This window comes from Pipistrellus kuhlii, unplaced genomic scaffold (genome assembly GCF_014108245.1).
Source record: "Pipistrellus kuhlii isolate mPipKuh1 unplaced genomic scaffold, mPipKuh1.p scaffold_m20_p_9, whole genome shotgun sequence".
In the NCBI taxonomy this organism is placed as follows: Eukaryota; Metazoa; Chordata; class Mammalia; order Chiroptera; family Vespertilionidae; genus Pipistrellus; species Pipistrellus kuhlii.
The window spans coordinates 48,170,853-48,191,704 of record NW_023425595.1 but is presented as its reverse complement, the minus strand read 5'-3'; the positions used below and the strand labels follow the sequence as shown (position 1 = coordinate 48,191,704).

Sequence of the window (20,852 nt, the reverse complement as noted above, 5' to 3'; positions counted from 1 at the left end):
GCATTAGTATGAGAGGTTAAGTCTTGTTTAGTTCCCCCTTTAAGGACAATCAAATTCAAACTGTGAATAATCAATCCTCTTCTCAGGATGATACAACTGTCTTTCCACTTTGTCTCAAGAGAGGATGTAATACACCATAGCTCTTGCTACCAAGACAATTTCATTAGCTGTTGATAATCAAGGAAAGGCAGTCAGTTCTACTGAAAAACCTTTTGTAATTTATGGGGGTGACATTGGTTAATAAAATTATGTAGGTTTCAGGTGCACAATTCTATAACACATCATCTGCACATTATGTGTTCACCACCCAAAGTCAAGTCTCCTTCAATCACCATTTATCCCCCTATACCCTCTCCTACCTCTCCAGCCCCCCTTTCCCTCTAGTAATCACCCTACTATTGTCTGTATCTATGAGTTTAATTTTTTTCTTAAGCCCTTCACCTTTTTCACACAGCTCCCCAACCTCCCTCTCCTCTCCTCAGGCAGCTGTCAGTCTGTCCTCCATATCTATGAGTCTGTTTTTACTTTGTTTGTTAATTTTGTTCATTGATTTCACATATAAGTGAAATCATATGATACTTGTCTTTCTCTGACTGGCTTATTTCACTTAGCACAATACTCTCCAGGTCCATCCATTTGTCACAAAAGATAAGATCTCTTCCCTCTCCTTCTCCTCCTCCTCCTCCTTCTTTTTAACAGCTGGGTAGTATTCCACTGTGTGAATGTATCACAGCTTTTTTATCCACTCATCTCCTGATGAGCACTTGGGCTGCTTCCAAATCTTGGCTATTATAAAGAACACTGCAGTGGACATGGTGGTGCATATATTTTTTTGAATTCATGTTTTGGGTTTCTGCTAATAAGGAATCTTTTCATGAAAGATTTATCATACAGCTGGACTCTCCCTATAAGGACTAGGGTTTGGGGGAGAGAAGTTTGTATAACAGAGGAAGACCATTAGTATTAAAGGGCCCTAATTAGAGGTCATTGAAGGTGCAGTTCAAAGATAAGCACGACAATTAGATCCAATCTATCAGAGCACAGCTGGGGAAAGCGGAAGAAAAGGAGAAGAGGTGAAGTGGAACAGCTTTTGATGACGATGAAACACTGACCGTGGTCCCAGCAATACTTCGTCCAGCATCACTGAATTGCACGGCGACAACAGTGGCTGGCAGAAGGTGGGAACAGGAGGGAAGAAAACAGCTTGACCTTCCAATCCCAAAGAGGAAAACAATGTCACTTCAAACATGGAGGAAAACTGAACTAGACAACTGGCAAGGAGCCTGGAATTCAGTGAAATCATCACTGTTTCCCTGGTTTAGCCATTTAACAAGCATTTATCACCTGCTCTGGGCCAGACTCGGCTCCAGGCAGTGGCGCCATGGCAGTGGACAAAACTGACCCACATCTCTCCTAGTGGAACTCACATTCCAGTAGGGAAGACTAACAGTAAACAAGCGAATAAGAAACATATTGCATCCTGGCTGCTACCTCACTGAAAAGGTGGAGCCAACTTGCCTTCCTATAAGGAATCTTTGAAAGAGCCCAGCACAGAGCTTCTGGTCCTGCCAGGGGCATGGAGTGGGAAGGGTGGCAGATTATAAGGGATGGTGGGGGGTGGGATCAGTGCAGGGGTCTCAGTGGCGTGGGGCTAACACAGGATGAATGGACTGTACTAGGCAGACAGTGCAGAAAATGAGGGGGTGCACATTCCTCTAGGGCAGTGGGCTTGTGCTGGGAGTGACTGTGCCTCCCTCCCTCATCCCTCGGGGCCCGTGTCAATGTCTGAAGACATTTTTGCATGTCACATCAGAGGTCATGAGGTGAAGGTACTGGAATCTATTGGGTAGAGGCCAGAAACACTACTAATCATCCTACAAGGCACAGAACTGCCACCTGTGACAAAGATGTATCTGCCCTGAATGTCAGGGGTCCAGGGTGAGAAATCTGTTTCCGAGAGGCTCGGGGTCGTCCCTGGGAGATCACTTTCCTCCATCACTGGCTAGGATTCAGTGAGACTGTGGTTGAATATTCGGCACGCACCAGTTTAACCTAGCAGATGCTTTTGATGCAGGCTCATACTGTTCCTTTTGTTAAAAAAAAAAATGATTAATGGCCCTTTGTTAATCTGTGGAAGCACAGCCAAGTTGTGCTACAACAAGAGCAAAAGTTAAATCTCATTAAAATCAGTTGGTGGTTGGCACTGCTCACAGTCACAGTAGCTTTAAGCTACTCTGTTCTCATTACCTTGGTAAAGTTGATAGGATGGCCCCTTTAAATCTTCCATTCAGAGACAATGTATAAATAATTAAAGCTGAGTAACAGTTCTTCCAAATAGAAGAGTGTCCCTTAGAATGCTTAAGAAGCTTTTTATCTGCAACTGAATGCAAATAAAATCAAAGTGATGCTTTTACTCACCTATTTCTCTTTACCACTATTGCTCATGTCTTTACTGCAGAAACATACATTTTAATAAAAAGGAAGTCATCAGCAAAAGCATGAAATGCATAAATAGCTTTAAACAGAAAACAACGAGCAAACAGTTCCATGAAGAAGAGGAGTAACGTGGAGAAGTGTGGCAGTCGCTAGCACGGGCACATATGCCCTCTCGAGGGTCTTATTCTGCAGTGATTAATTAACTTTCCCACCAACGTACTTAAGCAGATTCCGTGTCCTGGGGGCATTCTAATTAATTCATTTTTTCACGGTGAATAATGTAGTTTTTCTAAAGGGAAACCACCTGACTACAAATATGGATGGATTCTTTAAAATCTCTTGGCACTTTGCTTATGTTCTGCCTTTGAATGTCCCAACATCAAAATGTTTCTTTTAAAAACCCCAAAATAGTTTTAGAAAGACTGCTCCCACATCACCAACCCTCTCCTCTTCGGAGTTTAAGGCCAATCGCCCCGGAAAGCTGCCCCTAATCAAGACACTCCTTCTTCCCTTTGACATGAAATCCTTAGGCTCTCCGAGCCATGGGGACATACTTTGTGCCCTCTGGGTGACCTCATTTGTCTGACTTGGCTTTCCCATTGAACTGCTACTTACCATTTGGAAAGATAGGAAAGGGATCCAAGAAAAATGAGCTGTCATGAGAAATATCTTTGGCTCAGGGTTATAACATTATTATTATTATTTTTAGCAGAAGGTCAAACCCGGCTCTCTAATTTGTAAATGTGAACGTATAGGCATTTCCATTATCAGAGGAAACTTGTAAGTGAAGCTTACAAGGGTCAAGCTATTTTGATTTATCCCCACTTAAAAATGTAGGGAAAAGGAATACAGTTAAAAATACATCTCTTTTATATTTTTAAGGTAACAGCAAAAAAGAGCTGTTATTTTCATTTCTTCAGCTGAGAAGTTTGGCTGGACGCCATTTGCAATGATAAAAAGTGACTCGAGGCCTGGGTACCGATCTGGGTAATCAGTCTCAGGCATACCAAAGAATGCCAAATTAAGGCTGAGTGAGGAACAACCAACAACCGCATCTACTCAGATCTCTTCCTCAGCCCCAGAGCATCAGTACTCTCAATCCTTCATCTCTCCTCCCTTCTTTCCTCTTACCCTCACTGCCTGCCACCTTCCATCTCCAGAAGGCGGAGCCCATAGTGAAAACCAAGGGAGGTAGACTGACCTGTAATGTGGTAGCTCACTTGGCGATTGATGTCGGAAGTGTCTCGGTCCCATGTGCTGAGGACGGCCACCACCTCGCCCGGAGGGTCGCTCTCCTTCACGTTCCCTTGGTACACATCATGAGCAAAGACGGGTGCATTGTCGTTTATATCTGTCACCCTGACAGAGACCACGGCCGTGGCAGAAAGGGAGAAGGCCTCCCCAAGGTCAGACGCCACCACGGAGAAGGTGAAGGAGGGGTCTGTCTCGTGATCCAGGTCCTTCAAGGTACTGATCCAGCCGGTGTTGCTGTCAATATTGAACGCTTCCATTACCTTTTCGGGCTGGGAATCGGAGTGCAGGGAGTACGTGACCTGCCCGTTAGCTCCCCAATCCATATCGATGGCTCTCACCTGGGTGAGCTTGGTGCCGACAGGCATTCCTTCCATGATCGTGGTCTCATAGCTGGACGTCTCAAAGACGGGCTTGTTGTCATTCAAATCCAACACCTTGATGTCCACGTCCGCAGTAAACACGATGTCTACCTTGTCCAGGGGTATAGTGGCTGCTACTTTAAAGTGGAACGCTGGGCTGACTTCGTGGTCCAGGCGTTTGTCCAGCTTGATGGTGCCTGTGTCCCGTTCTATGACGAAGACACCCCCTTTGTTATTTTCCAGACGTTCCCCATTTACTGTGCTGAACTGGACGTTCTGGCTCGGCAAAATCCTTAGGGTATCCACTGTGCTCCCGATGGCTGTGTCTTCTGCCACGGTGAAGGAATACTGAGACTGGGTGAAGGACGGCAAGAATGTTTCAGGGGGCAAGACGTGGATGTAGACGGGGATGAGGGAGTGCTTTACCGGAATGCCCCCATCGACGGCTTTGACAAAGAAGGACAGCACGGTGTTTCTCAGCTGGTTAAAGCTGCCCTTGGTGACCATCCAACCGTTGTCGGGGTCAATCTCCAGCAGGTCGGCCACGGAGACCGAGGCCTCGCTGTACAGGGAGTAAGTGATCCTGGAGTTGGCTCCATCATCTGGATCCACGGCCTGCACCTGCGTGACCAAGTGGCCCCGGCCCACGTCTGCCCTGACGCTGGCCCTGTATTCCACCGTCATGAACTGGGGAGCGTTGTCATTTTCGTCCACGACAATCACCCTCACGGTGCAGAAGGTCGTTCTCCCCCCACCATCCAGGGCCCTCAAGAAAATACTGATGTCGCCTTCCAGAGGGTTTTCCCGGTCGAGCCTTTCTGTGGTGATGACTTGCCCGTTGCTGTCTATGAGGAATCGGTCCTTCGCAAAGTCATTGACGATGGCGTAGCTGATCTGGCCGTAGGTCCCCGGGTCCCCATCTGTGGCTCGCACATGAATCACCTTTGTCCCAGCAGCCGCGTTCTCTCGCACCTCAGCTACATAGGTGCTTTGTGAAAAGGTGGGGCTGTACAGGTTAGCCCCCAGCACCCTAATATGCACCTGGGCAGTGCTAGTGAACAACCCGTCGGAGACAGACACATTGAGGCTGTACAGAGGCTCCATCCGCTGTTTGCGGTGGTTGGATAGGGTGATGACGCCGCGCTTGCTGTCCATCAGAAAGCTCGTCCGGTCATTCCCAGACAAAATGCTATATTCCAACCGGTCGAAGTCGGAACTGTCGGCATCGGAGGCTTGCACACAGGTCACAAAATGGCCCCGGGGGGCTAATTCACTCACGTAGGACTCATAGATGAGCTGGTTAAACACAGGAGGGTTGTCGTTGATGTCTGAGATGTAGATGTGAACCAGGACCTCACTGCTCAGCGACGGGAAGCCACTGTCGGTTGCTCTGACTTTCAAAGTGCAGTGTTGCACGGACTCATGGTCCAGCATCCTCGCCGTCAGGATTAAGCCACTGGTGCTATCTATGTGGAAATAATCGGTGCTGTTGTAAGTGTCCTGGACAATCTGATAGTGAACCATCTTATTGTTTTCCGAGTCCACATCAGTGGAAACAACCTGCAACACAGGCGTCCCAATGAGAGATGCTTCTGTCAGTGTTGTGTTGTATGCAAGCTGGTCAAAAACAGGGGGGTTGTCATTTACATCATTAACAAACAAGTCAACGGTGACTTCAGCCCTGGCACCGGTAAGGGCGTCGCTGGCTCTTACCGTCAACTTGTAAACAGGTGTAACTTCATAATCCAAAGGGCTAACGACTTTCAGGACCCCGGTGTCAAAGTCTATGTTAAATTGTTTATAAAGATCCCCATCGATAATGATATATATGATGCCTTGGCCTTCTGGACTGGTGGCATTGATGCTCAGGATAGGGGTATCTATTCTGATGTCTTCATTGACGGATGCTGTATAGAAGGGCTTATCAAACACAGGCATGGCTTTGTTGACAATAGTGATGGGAAGTTCTACGAATGTGGACAAAGAAGGTTTTCCACCATCTTTGGCTAGGATGGTGACACCGTACTCGATGTTGGACAAGTCAGAGTTGAATGCTTCTTTTAAAATAACATTCCCCGAAACAGGGTTAATTTCAAAGTGGCCATAGTCATCCTGTAGGACATAGGTCACTTCTCCATTTGCACCTTTATCTTTGTCAATGGCCGTCACCCGGTAAATCGGAGTCCCTGGCTCAGCATCCACTTGCACAGCAGCATAGTAAGGGAGGCCCACGAAGACTGGAGAATTGTCATTGATGTCTTCGATGCTGACTCTGACCACCACCCTGGCCACGCGCAAATGGTCCATCTCACGGCTGGCTTCTACCACCAGCTCGTATAACTCCTGTTCCTCACGGTCGAAGGGGACTCCGGTGGTCTGGATGACTCCTGAGGTAGATTTTATCTTGAACTTATTTCCTGGGTTTAGAATGCTATATTTTAAGGGCTCATTAAGGCGATTTCCAATGGCATTGACAATAGCAACTTTGGTTATGTTAGTGTTGTTCTCTGAGATTGAGGTGGAGTAAAAGCTTTGTGTGAAGTGGAGGCCGCTGTCCATGGCTTCTTTCACCGAGATGGTGACCATGGACGTGCTGTAGAACTTCCCGTCCGAAACTTTGACGATCAGCGCGTAGTGGTCTTTGGAGAGGTTGTTGTTTTTTATGGAGAGCACCCCGGTATTTGAGTCCATTGCAAAGTGATCCACGCTGCCTTCCAGTAGGCTGTAGATCAGTTCAGGGGGCACCTCGGAGTCGGGATCTGTGGCACCGACTTTCAGAACCTCCACTCCAACGTAGGTAGGTAGCAGCAGGACAGTCTCAAACACAGCCTGGGTGAAAACAGGCGGATTATCATTCACATCGGTCACCTCTATGCTGACCTCAACGGGACTCTCTGCAGTCAGCTGAGGGCTGCCGCTGTCTCTCACGTGCACGTGGAAATGAAATCGGGAGATGGTTTCGTGGTCCAGGGTGGCAATCGTTCGGATGGCCCCTGTACTGGAGTCCACCGTGAAGAACTTCTTGGCTGTGGACTCGACGATCTGATACACAAGCAGAGCGTTCCGGTTGCTGTCGGCATCGGTGGCCCGAATGACCAGGGGGCTGTTATCTAGGCTCCTGACAATGCTATTAACTGGGGCAGCCTCACTCAGGCTGCCCGAATATTGAGAAAAGAGGAAAACAGGGGCATTATCATTTTCATCAACAATCTGAATATTGACGGAGACATTGGAAGCCATTCCTGCCATGTTCGTGGCCTGTACAGTGAGTTGGTAAGTGGAAGTTTGCTCATAATCCAGTGCTTTCCGGGTAGTGATGACTCCAGAGTATGGATTTATGGTAAAGATCCCATCTATGTTTCCATCTTTGACGTCATAAATGAGGGTAGATTGGCTAATCGCAGAGATCAGAATGACCGATGTTCCAATATCAACATTTTCATTTACTTCTGCTTGGTAGTCTTTCTGAAGGAACTTGGGGTGAGAATTATCAGACATGGTGACAGAAATGCGCACAATTGCGGTGGCAGACATGGGTGGGGAACCCTGGTCTGTGACTTTGATTGACAAGACAAACTGACCCATAGTCGTCATGTCTGGTTCTTTGGAAATGGTGATGATGCCCAGGACTGGTTCAATCTTAAATGTATTCCCAGTGTTCCCTACAGTATGGAAATCAACATGGAAATGAGTTACAATTGGATCATGTTTTGAACATTAACTTTTCATTTAAAGGCTACTTGACTGCAACATGGCAAGCAAAAAGCAACTTTTCATATCCATCCCACCTCATTCTGAAATAAAACAAGAGACTTCTCTTTTACTATTCAAAAGCAACTGAAATGAGTTTTCAGATAAAATTGTGAATTTCTGATCACTAGCTTCTTAATCCAGGTTTATAACAACAACATAGCACGGTGTACATTAAACCTGGTGAATAAAAGCTTGTGGGAGAGACTTTTCTGTTTAAACTTTCTTATTCTCAGCTATGTGAGAAGACTGGGCTGGCACAAGCTAATGCCACTAGTGAAAGGTATTTTCACCTAAACCAGTGGTCAGCAAACTGCGGCTCGTGAGCCACATATGGCTCTTTGGTCCCTTCAGTGTGGCTCTCCCACAAAATACCACATGTGGGCGCGCACATACAGTGCCATTGAAACTTCGTGGCCCATGCGCAGAAGTGGGTTTTCAGCTCTCAAAAGAAATTTCAATCCTTGTACTGTTGATAATCATTTGGCTCTGTTGACTAATGAGTTTGCTGACCACTGACCAAAACCATATTCTATATTCCATGTTCCGGGGAAGAGGGCTGTAGAAATTTTTTTAGAACACTACCACATAGCCATTTGGTTTCAGATTATCCTAAAGGTAAGCTTTATTATGTGAAATTGGTATCATTCCATGCTATCAAAACCTCCTTCATCTGAAACACTACTTTGGTGAGGGGGTTTTGCTCAGGCAGGGAGAATTCTTCCTAAGTCACTGTTGGCTTTGTAAGTCATGGGGATTTTTTCTGACTAACCAATTCTTATTTTCCCATATCCCCAAACACACACTTGCACACACAGACATCAAACTAGACAAATAATGATGAGGCAGTTGCTCCAATCTGTAACCATTCTAGTCGCCAAGTATTTCAGAAGTTTCTGGTGAAGTAGGAAACTGTTGATCATCAGAACCAGCATCCAAACCAAAGATTGGAGATGTAACCCTTGTGAGACTGAAAAACTAGTGCCCGCTTGGGCACCTCTGAAATGGGAAGGACTGGGAACCCGGAAACGGTGCAAATTTAGAGCTCTGTCTCTGAAATGTGCAGGGAGGTGGGGTTGGAACTCTTGAGAAAAATTAAAGAGAAGATAATGGGGAACACATAACTTGAAGAATGTAAAGAATGTGATTCAAAAGTGGTGGATGGTGTGGAGCAGCATTCTTCACCAAGTCGCTTTTGCTTCTCTCATCAGCCTCCCTAATGCTTCTCAAGGAACACAGCTGCTTGTGTGTCGAGATTCATTTAAATCTAAAGTTAATCATCTTGGTTATTCAATTATATAGGGGTTATTCTTTCTTTTTGAAGTACTGCAATATGGCAGACACATGGAGAGTTTAAACGTCATCATTAAAGAAGGCAGTTATATAATGTGTCCATTGAAATATATAGCAAGCACAGCTGTATACATACTTCTTGCTTCTGACTTACTAAATAAAGTTTTCCATGTTTGAAAATGAAAGTCATGTCCCTATGAATTCGTTTTTCTAAGATGTTCGCTTATTTTTAAAGAGGAAGTAAATCTAACAAAGAAGTGAAGAATTTGATTCTAGCCCCCAAATGTTGGGATGACTTTTACTTTGCCATCTAAACATGACCATCCTGTGATGACAAGTTCAATGATTTCATAAGCAAGCTTGCCGATTTTCAATAGCAGAACTGTGCAATTGAGTGGGAGTCTGACCTTTGATTCATACATCCTCACAAGGAGACAGCGATCGTTTCACTTCAGCAACTCAGAGGAGAAAAATATAGAGGTTGCTGAGCATGGGTTACCTTCCAGCAATGGCACCAGCATGCAACCCTGAATGATGAATGCAAGAGAGCACACGGTGTCCCACGGTGGCGTTTCCAGGTAAGTCCTTCCTCACTCAAGGAATAGAAGATTTCTACATGCCCAGCAAGATGCCATGGCAGGGGCAAAGAGGAGCCAGCCTCTGACCTTGAGTAGACCTTCGTCACCCTGCTGTTACATGGTTGCTGGCTGCTCATAACACTCCTGCTCATATGTCAGGTCCAAAATGGGCTCTCTGCTCTTTTCCTCTTCAATGTACTGTCCTATAGTCTTAGAGTCCACTCCTGCTCATTCTCTCCTGCTATACTTAAATCCTTGGAAACCAACCTCTGCTTGTTTCTTTGGAGTCTACAGCTTCTTGTAGCCTTTCGGCAACTGGGCAAGAGCTGTGCTTATCTTATCATTATTTATCTAGTAAATAGCATAGTACCTGGCACAAAGAAGGTGCTTGATAAATATTTGTTCAGATTGATTGAGGGGAAGACATTTTAAAAGATTTTTAATATTCTGTCTGTATATTATCTTGGGATACAATATATCCCCATCCTAACTCAAATCTTAGTTCTGGTCTCCCCTGTACTGCCTTGTCTCAGAGCCACACACGAGCCACTATTGGCACCAGACATAAGAACCGAGTTAAATAGAGCAGCTGTCGCCAACCTTTCAGACCTCATGGACCACTGGTGGCCCGCAGACTACCAATTGGCGACTGCTGAAATAGAGGACCAAAGCTCTGCCTTGAATTCTGCCTCAGTCCTTCAGGCCAAACTAAAAAGCTCCAATAGTTACTTACAAACCAGGCAGGGGCGTGAATGCATGGCCCAGACAATAGAGTAAAATCTTGCTCATCAGAGGGCTGTGAGAGGACTTAAAATGCACACTTCACACAACCACTTGGCATTTGCTTAAAAATGCTGAAGCCTCCGGGATCCACCTCTCTCCTGCCCTGATCTGGGAAGAAACTGGCCAGGTAGGACCAGTCCAGGTCAGTGTGGGTCTGTCTGTCTGTCTGTCCGTGAAGGGCCCCAGCAACCATCTGAAATTTATTGTATCCACTGTAATTCTCATTAGCTTTGTACACATACAGTCAAGGGCTGTTTTTTTGAGTTACCAATCATCCCTTGTGGGTTTTTGGAAATTCAAGTGTTCTATATAAAAGGTGTTTTGAGGAAATAACTTTTCTCTCTAGTTTTAGTCAACCATGAGAGAAATGACCAAGTTCTTTCTCTATGCACAGAACCAGGCTGTCCTCTGTGGAGGTGAAAAGATAAGAGAGACAGTCCTTACAGCTAGATGGTAATTTCTTCTTAAATTACTCTTCAAGAACCTCCAATTTGGTTTACAAATGATCTGGCTATCTGAGAGGAGTATAATAGTAGCCTTCCTGACAAGTACAAACAGCAAGTAGGCACTCAGACAAACGCTTAGACAAAGTCAAGTAAGGAAAGTAGACATAAAACCCAATACCTAAAAGACTACAGTGAGATGAAGCAATGTATATGCATGAATGAAAATGGGGAAAATATATGTTAGGGGAAACTGTAGAAAGAATATAAAGTGTTATTGGAATAGGTGACATTTTCTAGGATGTTACTGACGAATTGCTTTTCTAAAAAGAAGTTTCTCTGTATATTATTTGTGGAACAAAAGAACAAGAATGAATAAACCAAGAGATATAAAACACCATCTTAAAAATTATTAATCACTGGGAGCACCTGGCTGATATGAACCAACATATTTTATTTTATTTTTTGTATAGAGTTTAGCACTGACATGAAAAATGTGGATGCCTAATGCAGGCAATAATTTTAGATTGCAGGGATTTTTAAAGAAGGTTGTTGGCTTTTCAATTTCCACTATTTTTTAGTCCAAAACTGTCATTCCAGCATTCATATTTTTGTTCCACCAATCACAAAAATGCCCCCCATTTACATCAAGGGAAAGCAGCTCTGCAGTGCTGGCAGGAGAGGAGACAGCGTCTGGCACGATTCGTGACAGACATAATGTTGCAGAACATTTTGGAAATGTGTTGCTTGAATATTCCAAAGAAGGAGAGGAGAAGGGAAAATAGAGTAGATAAAGGATATCTGTAATTTTTAATTTCACAGCTCCATCCTTCCCTCTCCTTTGATAGAACATTTATGTCTTTTGCCATCAAGTTTTTTAGTGGTCCACCTCAAACCATCAATAAACTATGGTCCTGCTTATAGATGTTAAAATAATTTTTAAAAATATCTCAAATTTAACAAGAGTGTGTGTGTGTGTGTGTGTGTGTGTGTGTGTGTGTGTATATATATATATATATATATATATATATATATGATAGATTTCAAAGAAGAAGGGGAGGGAGATAAAGACAGAAACATCAGTGATGACCAGCTGCCTCCTGCACATCTGCCACTGGGGATAGAGCCCACAACCAGGGCGTGTGCCCTGAATGGGAATCGAACAGTGACTGCCTTCATAGGTCGATGCTCAAGCACTGAGCCATGCCAGCCCAGTGGGTCTGTATTTATTTATCTGTTGGGCTAAGCAAGCAGTTTAGTACCTACCAACTACTCTGATACTCAAATCACTTCCAATGCAGTGAATTTGTGTCAAGGGTGGGGGCCCAGGAATCTCTGATGCCCATAGCCCATCCACTGACAAGTGAACAAAGACAAGTGAGGTTCATTCACAGAGCTGTCTGGCAGCCCTCGGGTGATGGGAAGCTTTGGTTTCATTCAATCTGTGACCATGACTTGTTGACCCATAAGTAAAAGACACTGAGCTTACTACACATTTCTTCTCTCTTTTCCATTCCAGAAAAATCTGAGATTGAACCTAATAAAAGGCAACTCTTTCCTTGCTGTCAATGATGGAAAACATATGACTGAAATGCCAAGAACTTTATACACTTCTATCATGCAAATGGGGCAGTTGCTTGGCAGAAGAAAAAAAAAAAAGTCAGTTGGAGATGTTCCAGCCATAACCACGTGAAGTTGACAAGGTGATAAATACTAGAGGGTCCAGTGCCATGCATTATGCTGCAATCAGTGCAACAGCTCTCACCTGCTTCTATGGTATATATGAGTTCTGCATTTTCCCCTTTGTCTTTGTCCAGAGCCGTCACTTGCAGAACAGCTGATCCCAGAGCAGCCGATTCAAAGACAGACGCTTCATACAGTGGGTTGGTAAAGTAAGGACTGTGATCATTAGCATCTTCCACATTCACAATGACTCGGGCCAAGTTTCTTCGATAAGGAAACTCCTGATCTCTGACCTTTAGGCAAAACAACAAGAAGCAGTAGGACTAAAACCTTAAGTTGCAAAGAACTCACATGGCAATGTCTGTAGTGAAAACAAAATGACACAATGTACGCAAAGTGTTTGACCCAGTCCCACCCAGGCACACAGTAGGTGCTCAATAAATGGTAGTATTATCAAGTCAGATAATAAACTGAGAGCAGGGACCACATCCTCTTCATTACTCCGTGTTATGCCTGAAGGTTGGTCTGTGTTTATGGAACTGATGCCTGGATATCACAAACACAGCAGTTTCTTCTGGCCCCCCTCACACAGCCACTACCACTCATTTGTGCAAACTGCTGCTAATCGAATGGAGGATGGAACCTCTTCTAAAGAGGAAACTAAAAAGTGGAATTAATGAATGCAATGTAGGCACTGTCATTCATCCATTCACTCATTCACTCACTTATGCATTCATTCATTGAACACTTATTGCCACCTATGATCTGTGAAGCTCCAGAATTGACTCTGCTGGTTCAATGGTGAATGAGATGCAGTCCCTGACTTCAAGAACTTTATAGGTGACTGGGGAACACAAACTATTAAACAGACAGCTTTACTGCCCAGTGGTAAGTGCCAGGATGGGATTAGTGAGAGGCACTTCACTTTCTATTTAGCTTTTTGGAAGAGGTAACAGAAATAAGTACAAGTGGTAAAAAGGTGTTGATGGTTGTGGGCCCGTATCTCAGGCAAAAAGAACAAACATAGTCAGAGGCCCCGTACTGGGAGAGAATCTTGTTCACTGGGAAGATGAACTGAATCTTAACTTCTAAAATGTGAGACCCCATTTTCACTTCACCAAGGAGCCTGCCTGACTGCTTTCAAGTTTCCCCTCTTTTGCATATGGCAAAAGCTTGCCAATAAACAACTCTTTAGCTCTAACCACATGATTCTGAAGCAGTTTTATGTAGTGATGATCAAATGTGTCCTTTCCATTTGTTCAATTTTAGGTACCATAATTTGAAAGATGTGGAAAGTTAGAAAGCGTACCGAGAAGAGCACAGGGTAACCAAACTGCATTTTGAGTTTAAGGAAAGAATGAACAGAAATGACTTGAAGAATCATGAAAATGGAGTTAGTCACTGGCATCAGGTTCCTGCCCCTGAAGGAATACCTGTAAAAGCAACCTGATGAGTGCTCTGGATTTCCCTGTCTGTAGGCTGGCTCTCACACGCAAGGACCAGGCTGGCCTCTGTATTTGGGGCTTACTGAAATCCAGGTCTATTCCACAGGAATGCCCAAGGGTGCTGGGACTTTGTCTACTTTATATGTTTGGTGCCTAGGACAGTGCTTGGTACACACTAGGTGCTGGAGAGATATCTAATGAATGGGTGAATGGTGGTCAGAGTGATGGAGAGATATCTAATGAATGGGTGAATGGTGCTGGAGAGATATCTAATGAATGGGTGAATGGTGGTGGAGAGATATCTAATGAATATCTAGGTGCTGGAGAGATATCTAATGAATGGGTGAATGATGGTCAGAGCGATGGGTTTGAAGATTCCACAGCCTCTCTTGTGTTCCAGCTGGAAACCATTGTCAAGGGCACGGCACTCCGGCATCCTCTGGTCCAGAGAGGTTTCTGGATTTGGGAAGGAGGAGTAGCACTTAGAAGAACATGAATTCCAGCGGCTTGGGAATTGGTATAGTGCCTTGGTGTGCTTTAAAGCCCAGCAGTACATGAGATTAAGCCTCTGTTATCCCTCCTGGTTTAGGAACCCAGGAGGTTTCTATAGGCAGAGGCTGTGCAATTGCTCCTAGGGTTCTTGGGTGGTTTTAGGGACAGGTTTTAGGCCATACACGAACCAAGGAGGCTTCTTGTTAGTCTTTACCTCCCAATTATGGGAACTAGGCACACTCCGCTTTAAAATGAAAGCAACGTCTACATAATTAGGAGGCCCTGCGAACCCACATGCATGTTTATGCTCTCTGCAGACCTCCGTGTGTTTGAGTCCTCTTTAGTGCACCGGTATTACTACAAGGTCAACGCTGGAGCAATGGTAATAAACAAAATCTCCAAATGCTTCCAGGCCGGAGCACGGCACAGGTTCAGCAAAGGATTACCATTGTGATTAACTTCTCAAGGAACTTCTTTTTAACTTTTCTACAAAATCTTCTGGATGCGAACCAATACTATGCACACTGGGAGATTTACGGAAACACGGCCTATTCCTCCCCCTCAAGTCAGTCTGTCGGCAGCATTTACTGAGCAGCCACTGTCTGTAGAACTCATCTCAAGTTTCAGTTTGGCCAAAAAGATGGAGTCCCTGCCTAACAACAGTAATTCCTCACTGAAAGCAAAAGGCGAAAAGGAAGGCAGCCCTGCTGTGAAGAGACCAGGTTTCCCACTGCTTACAAAACTGAGGGGACTTGCACGTCTGGAGACTAAGGTGTGTGCCTCGAGGGGTCAGGGATCCTGCCAGGAGAGCAATTAAGCATTTGGGCCCACCATGACGTTGAGGATGTGCTTGTCCTGGGCCTCGTGGTCCAGACGCTCGGCAGTGTAGAGCACGCCGGTGCTGGGGTCCATCCGGAATTTCCTCATGCTGGCGGCGTCGATGCTGCTGTGCACCGTGTAGCTCAGCTTGTGCTTCTCATCTCGGTCTGTGGCCTCGATCTGCAGGATCTCTGTGTCGGGGAGCACGTCCTCGGAAATTGTCACATCGTAACTCGGCTGAGAGAATTCCGGGCCGTTGTCATTATTATCCAGCACTTTGATAAATACCTACAGTTAAAGGAAGACAAGAGTGAGGACTAATGCCAATGTCCTCTTTCTTCTTGCCCGATCCGATCCTTGGATCCCCGCTTGGAGCAGCTTTCTCAATGTGGAGGACATTCTTATATGAAAATATTCTGTAATTAGAGGCTGACAGTAAGCCAGGAGTTCATAGTGTCAGGGACATACACGCCAGCTGATCAATACTCTCACTATTAACTGAACAGCTAAGCTTGTCCCCAGGGGTGACAACTCCACAGGGTCACTTGAGGCACGATGTGAGAGACCACAAGGTGACTTCAGTGTGTTTTCTTCCTATTTTCTTTTAAAGCCATATCGTGTATTTAAAAAAATACATATATGTGTGTGTATATATGTATGTGACATACTAATCTGTCCTCTGTAATACACACACACACACACACACACACATTAGAGGCCTGGTGCATGAATTCGTGAATGGGTGGGGTCTGGCCAAGGGGAGGAGACATGGGTGGTTGGCTGGCCTCCCTACTGGTGGAATTCCTGGTTGAGGGGACAATTTGCATATCAGCCTTTTATTATATAGGATATATAATACACTGAGTGGCCAGATTATTATGCATTCAGAGATCATAATAATCTGGCCACTCAGTGTTTATATTTCAGAGAGGAAGGGAGAGGGAGAGAGAAATAGAAACATCAATGATGAGAGAGAATCACTGATTGGCTGCCTCCTGCTCACCCCCTGCTGGCCTGTACCAACCCAGGCCTGTGCCCTTAACCAGCATCAAACCTGGGACCCTTCAGTCCGCAGGCAGAAGCTCTATGCATGGAACCAAAGCAGCCAGGGCCATTTCTATTAACTTAGGTTCTTGTTATGTGCTCCTCATAGTGGACTTAACATGGAGGCAGGAACAGAAGTGGGACAGGAACAATAGAGGCGGAGGATGGAGGAGTGGACACAGGGGTGGCCTTCTCAGAGCAAGCAGAGCTTCTCAACTGCAGTGTCCACACATTGCGGCTCTCTTCCAGAAGGGATGTGTTGAGTAAAGAATATGATAGTGAAATACGAAGCTCCTAACTTGTGTCCCCTTATAAGTCATTTTGTTATAAAAGTGTTCAGGCAGATATAAAGTCATCGCTTAACAAACCCTCCTGTATTCATTGCTCAGCTTTGACAATTAGGAATTCACAGCTTAACCTTGTTTCATTCCCACCTGCTCCCCCATATTATTTTGAAGCAAATCCCAGCCATCATGTAATTTCAGTATGTCTCTAAATGACAGGGAGTCTTAAATACACACAATACCATTATTGCATCTATACAGAGAGAACTAATTCCTTATTGTCTTTAAATATTCAGTTAGTGTTCATCTCTTTATAATTGCTTTTTAAAATGCTATCTACGTTTGTATTATACATATATATGCATACATATTTCATAGTTTCTTTTAATCAGGAAATGCAAATAGGATCCAAACATTGCATTTGCTTGATGTCTTTTAATTTATAGATTTTCCCTTTATTTCCTTGCAATTTTTATGTTGTTATCTTTGGCATTGAACAAACTGAGCCATTTTATTTTTATGGTTTCCACGGTCTGAATTTCACTCATTCCATCCCTGTGTGTTTTTTTTCTACAGGTCTTACCGTCCCCCGTATTACTTATACATTGGTAGTTTCATATATAAGGCTTGATAAGATTCAAGTTTAATTTCCCCCTCCTCCTTTTTCTTGGACAAAAATACTTCATGAGTGATACCGTGTACTTCCATACGGAGACACATAATACCTGGTCCTCTCTCTGGTTATGTGATATTAATAGACATTGATGATCATTGTATACATAACATTAACCCATTAAAAATGCAAAATGGTAATGTTTTAATTGTATGATTTCTTTCTCACTTATTAGCGGGAGGAGCTCTAAAAAGAACTCTTTGGTTACTCTGATGATCGCTTCCTGTAGGAACAGCAGCATAAATACTTCTTTTTCCTCTATTTATCATTTTTAAAATAATGAGCTGGTTCTTCAGCTCCTCCCAAAGTAATCAATGAAGTAGTTTTTTTTCAAGCATCATTATGAACTTCTGAATTTAATCACATCTGATATGTGCTTCAAAGTTACTGATGCACAAATGGCTCTTCCCTGGTCAGTGAGAGCCTCTTCAAATTGACTCATGATATTTTGACACAATTATTGTAGTCTTTGATAGCTTACTTGCTTCCCAATAATTTCCACCAGTATTTTTCCCCGAGGTCGTCTTATACATTTTCTAAGCCCAGTCCCGAGTTGTCCATTTATTCAAAAAGTGTTGGTTACTTTTTAGTTAGAAGTGGCATTTAGAGATGACAAGGTGGTATTAGGGATGTTCACTGCTGCTAGATCTGCTAATGTGTCTGGCTTTTATTCAGTGGACATAATCAGCAAAGTTTTTTTGTTTCTTTGTCAATCCTCACCCGAGGATATTCCCCCCCCCTCCCCCCCACTGATTTTTAGAGAGAATGGAAGGGGGGAAGGCAGGGATGAAGAGAGAAAAACATGGATGTGAGAGAGATACATTGATTGGTTGCCACCAGCATGGGATCCAACTGGGGTCAAGGATGGAACCTGCAGCCCAGGTAAGTGCCCTTCACTGGAATGAACCCAATACTTTTTGGTGTGCTGCCAGCACTCTAACCACTGAGCACACTGGCCAGAGCAAAAGTTCTTTGTTTCTAATAATTATTCCATGAGTTGATATTGATACCTCCAATTTAAAATTAAGGCATCAAGGTTTTTATTTAAAATTTTTTTTTTATATTTGTATCTCCGTTTTCCCATGCTGAAATTTCTCATGCTCAATGACATCATCATAGTTGCTCACTGTTTTATTTGAAACACAAGAACAAAACCTGAGCATAACAATGCCAACATTGTTATTATAATTACATTACAATTATGGCCATTCAAAAACAATTCAGTATTATTTTGCAGTTATTTTTGTCCTCAGGATTTATTCTGCTGGGATATACAGTCAAATTAATATCTTTAAAATCACTTAGATTAGTTCTTCTCTATGTGCTCAGCATTCTACAATGCAGAGGACCGTCCCCCACAATAAAGAATTATCTAACCTGAAATGTCAACATGCCCCTTCATTATATCCTGAAGGTCAGTCCACAGTAGTTTAGAAATGTTCTTCCAATGGGTTGATAAATCAGTTAATTCAATCAATCCTCAACTGATGTTCATTTAAAATGTTCCCCACTCTTGTCTTAGGGTGTATAATGAAGAGCCTTGTGCCCATGTCTTTTTATACTTTTGCTAGTATATATTAGTATTTGGAACCCTACTTTTGGGATTATTGGATCAAAGGAGAAGTGCTCACTCAATTTTGGGTGATAGTTCCATATTCCCTTACCCAAAAGTTTTATCATTCGGCATTTCCAGAGCAACACAGGGTGGGGAAAAAGTAGGTTTACAGTTGCGAGTGCATAAAACACAGTTCATTCTATTATTATTCATCAATTATTATATCATTTTCCAAACAAACAACTGTATACCTGCCTTTGCCCTACCCTGTGTATGAGAATGACTGTCTTACAGCCTTGCCAACAGAGTATCTATGCAGTAAAACTTGGATTTTCTGCTAATCTGATAGTTGAGAAATGGCATTTCAATGGGTTTTCATTGCTTTTCTCTTACTATGAGTAGGGTTGAGCATCTTTTCCTTTTCATATGTTTGAGTCATTTACATTTTTTTTCTTTATTTTCTATTCATTTATTTATTTAAATTTGTCTTTATTGTTGAAAGTATTACAGAAGTCCCCTTTGGTTTTTTCCCCACTGACCCCCTTCACCACACACCCACTCCTACCATGCCTTTTCCAGACTATTTTCTGTGTCTATGGGCTATGCGTATCCTATCTAATAAAGAAGGAATATGCTAATTGACCCTCACACCATCGCAAAATGGCAGTGCCCACAGCCAATAAGGAGAGAATCTGTTAATTGACTGCCACGCCCTCAAAGATGTCTGTGCTCATAGCCACAAATGGTAGCTCCCAGTCCGCTCAGTCCTGCCAGGATGGCAGGCCTGGGATGGGCCTGGCTATTTTGCCCACCTGCCTCCTGAGTCCCCCAGTCCCCACCAGCCCCCCAGCTTCCCAGGGCTGGACCAAGGTGCAGGCAAGCCTTGGATGGCAGCTGCCCAGCCATCCAGGGCTACCTGAGGCTCAGCAGGGCTGGCCAAGGCTTGTGCTGCTGGCAGTGGCAGCAGCAGAGGTGTGATGGGGCGTCGCCTTCCCCTGATCGCCTGGTCGCCTCCTGCCTCTGAGGGCTCCTGGACTGTGAGAGGGGACAGGCTGGGTTGAGGGACCCCCCTCCAGTGCATGAATTTTCATCCACCAGGCTTCTAGTCCTATGTAATAAAAGCCTAATATGCTAACTGTCCAGTTGTCCAGTCCTACATTCAACCAATCAAACCATAATATGCTAATGATATGCTAAATCCACTCAACTGCTTGCTATGATGTGCACTGACCACCAGGGGGCAGATGCTCTGACTGGTAGATTAGCTTGATGCTGGGGTCCGGCGGATTGGGACTGAATAAGACAGGCTGGACATACTCTGAGCCCTCCTTTGACCCATCCCTGGCCCCCGATCATGCACTGGTGGGGTCCCTTGGCCTGGCTTGCACCCTCTGGCAATCTTGGACCTCTAGGGAGATGTCAAAGAGCCGGTTTTGGCCTTATCCCTCAGGCCAGGCTGAGGGACCCCACTGGTGCACAAATTTGTGACCAGGCCTCTAGAATGCATATAAATTCCCCTGTTAATCTCTCCATCATCCCCACACTCCTACCTTCCCTCTGAAATTCCTGTCTGTTTCATGGTCCTATGTCTCTGGATCTATTTTGTTCATCAGTTTATTTTGTTCACAAGATTCCATATATGAATGATATCATGGATACTTGTCTTTCTCTGATTAGCCTATTTCACTTAGCATAATCCTCCCCAGGTCCATCCATGCTGTTGCAAATGGTAAGACTTCCTTCTTTTTTTTTATCGCTCCATTTCTTTTTCTGTTAAAATTATATCAGATCATTCTTCTATGAGTGAAATGGTCCTAGCCTTTATTTTTGGAAAATATGATGATGTAACTGGCAAATGTTTTCAATTTTGTCATTTATCTTTATTTTGCTCATGGAGATGTTTTGCTCTGCAGTTTTTTGGTTTTTTTTTTTAGTTTTTTTTTTTTTTTACTTTCATGGTC

General features: G+C 44.0%; 1 protein-coding gene across 2 annotated transcripts in view; it reads right to left on the bottom strand.

Moving 5' to 3' along the window:
* The window catches only part of FAT3 (FAT atypical cadherin 3), a 636,217-nt gene that overhangs the window by 84,923 nt on the left and 530,442 nt on the right, over positions 1-20,852 (bottom strand). For both annotated transcript variants that reach the window (XM_045577545.1, XM_045577546.1), the window contains exons 8-10: positions 15,348-15,623; positions 12,662-12,872; positions 3,638-7,711 (exon numbers count right to left, since the gene is read on the bottom strand). In XM_045577545.1, coding sequence (XP_045433501.1) covers positions 3,638-7,711; positions 12,662-12,872; positions 15,348-15,623 — 4,561 coding nt within the window. The remainder of the gene's footprint in view (positions 1-3,637; positions 7,712-12,661; positions 12,873-15,347; positions 15,624-20,852) is intronic.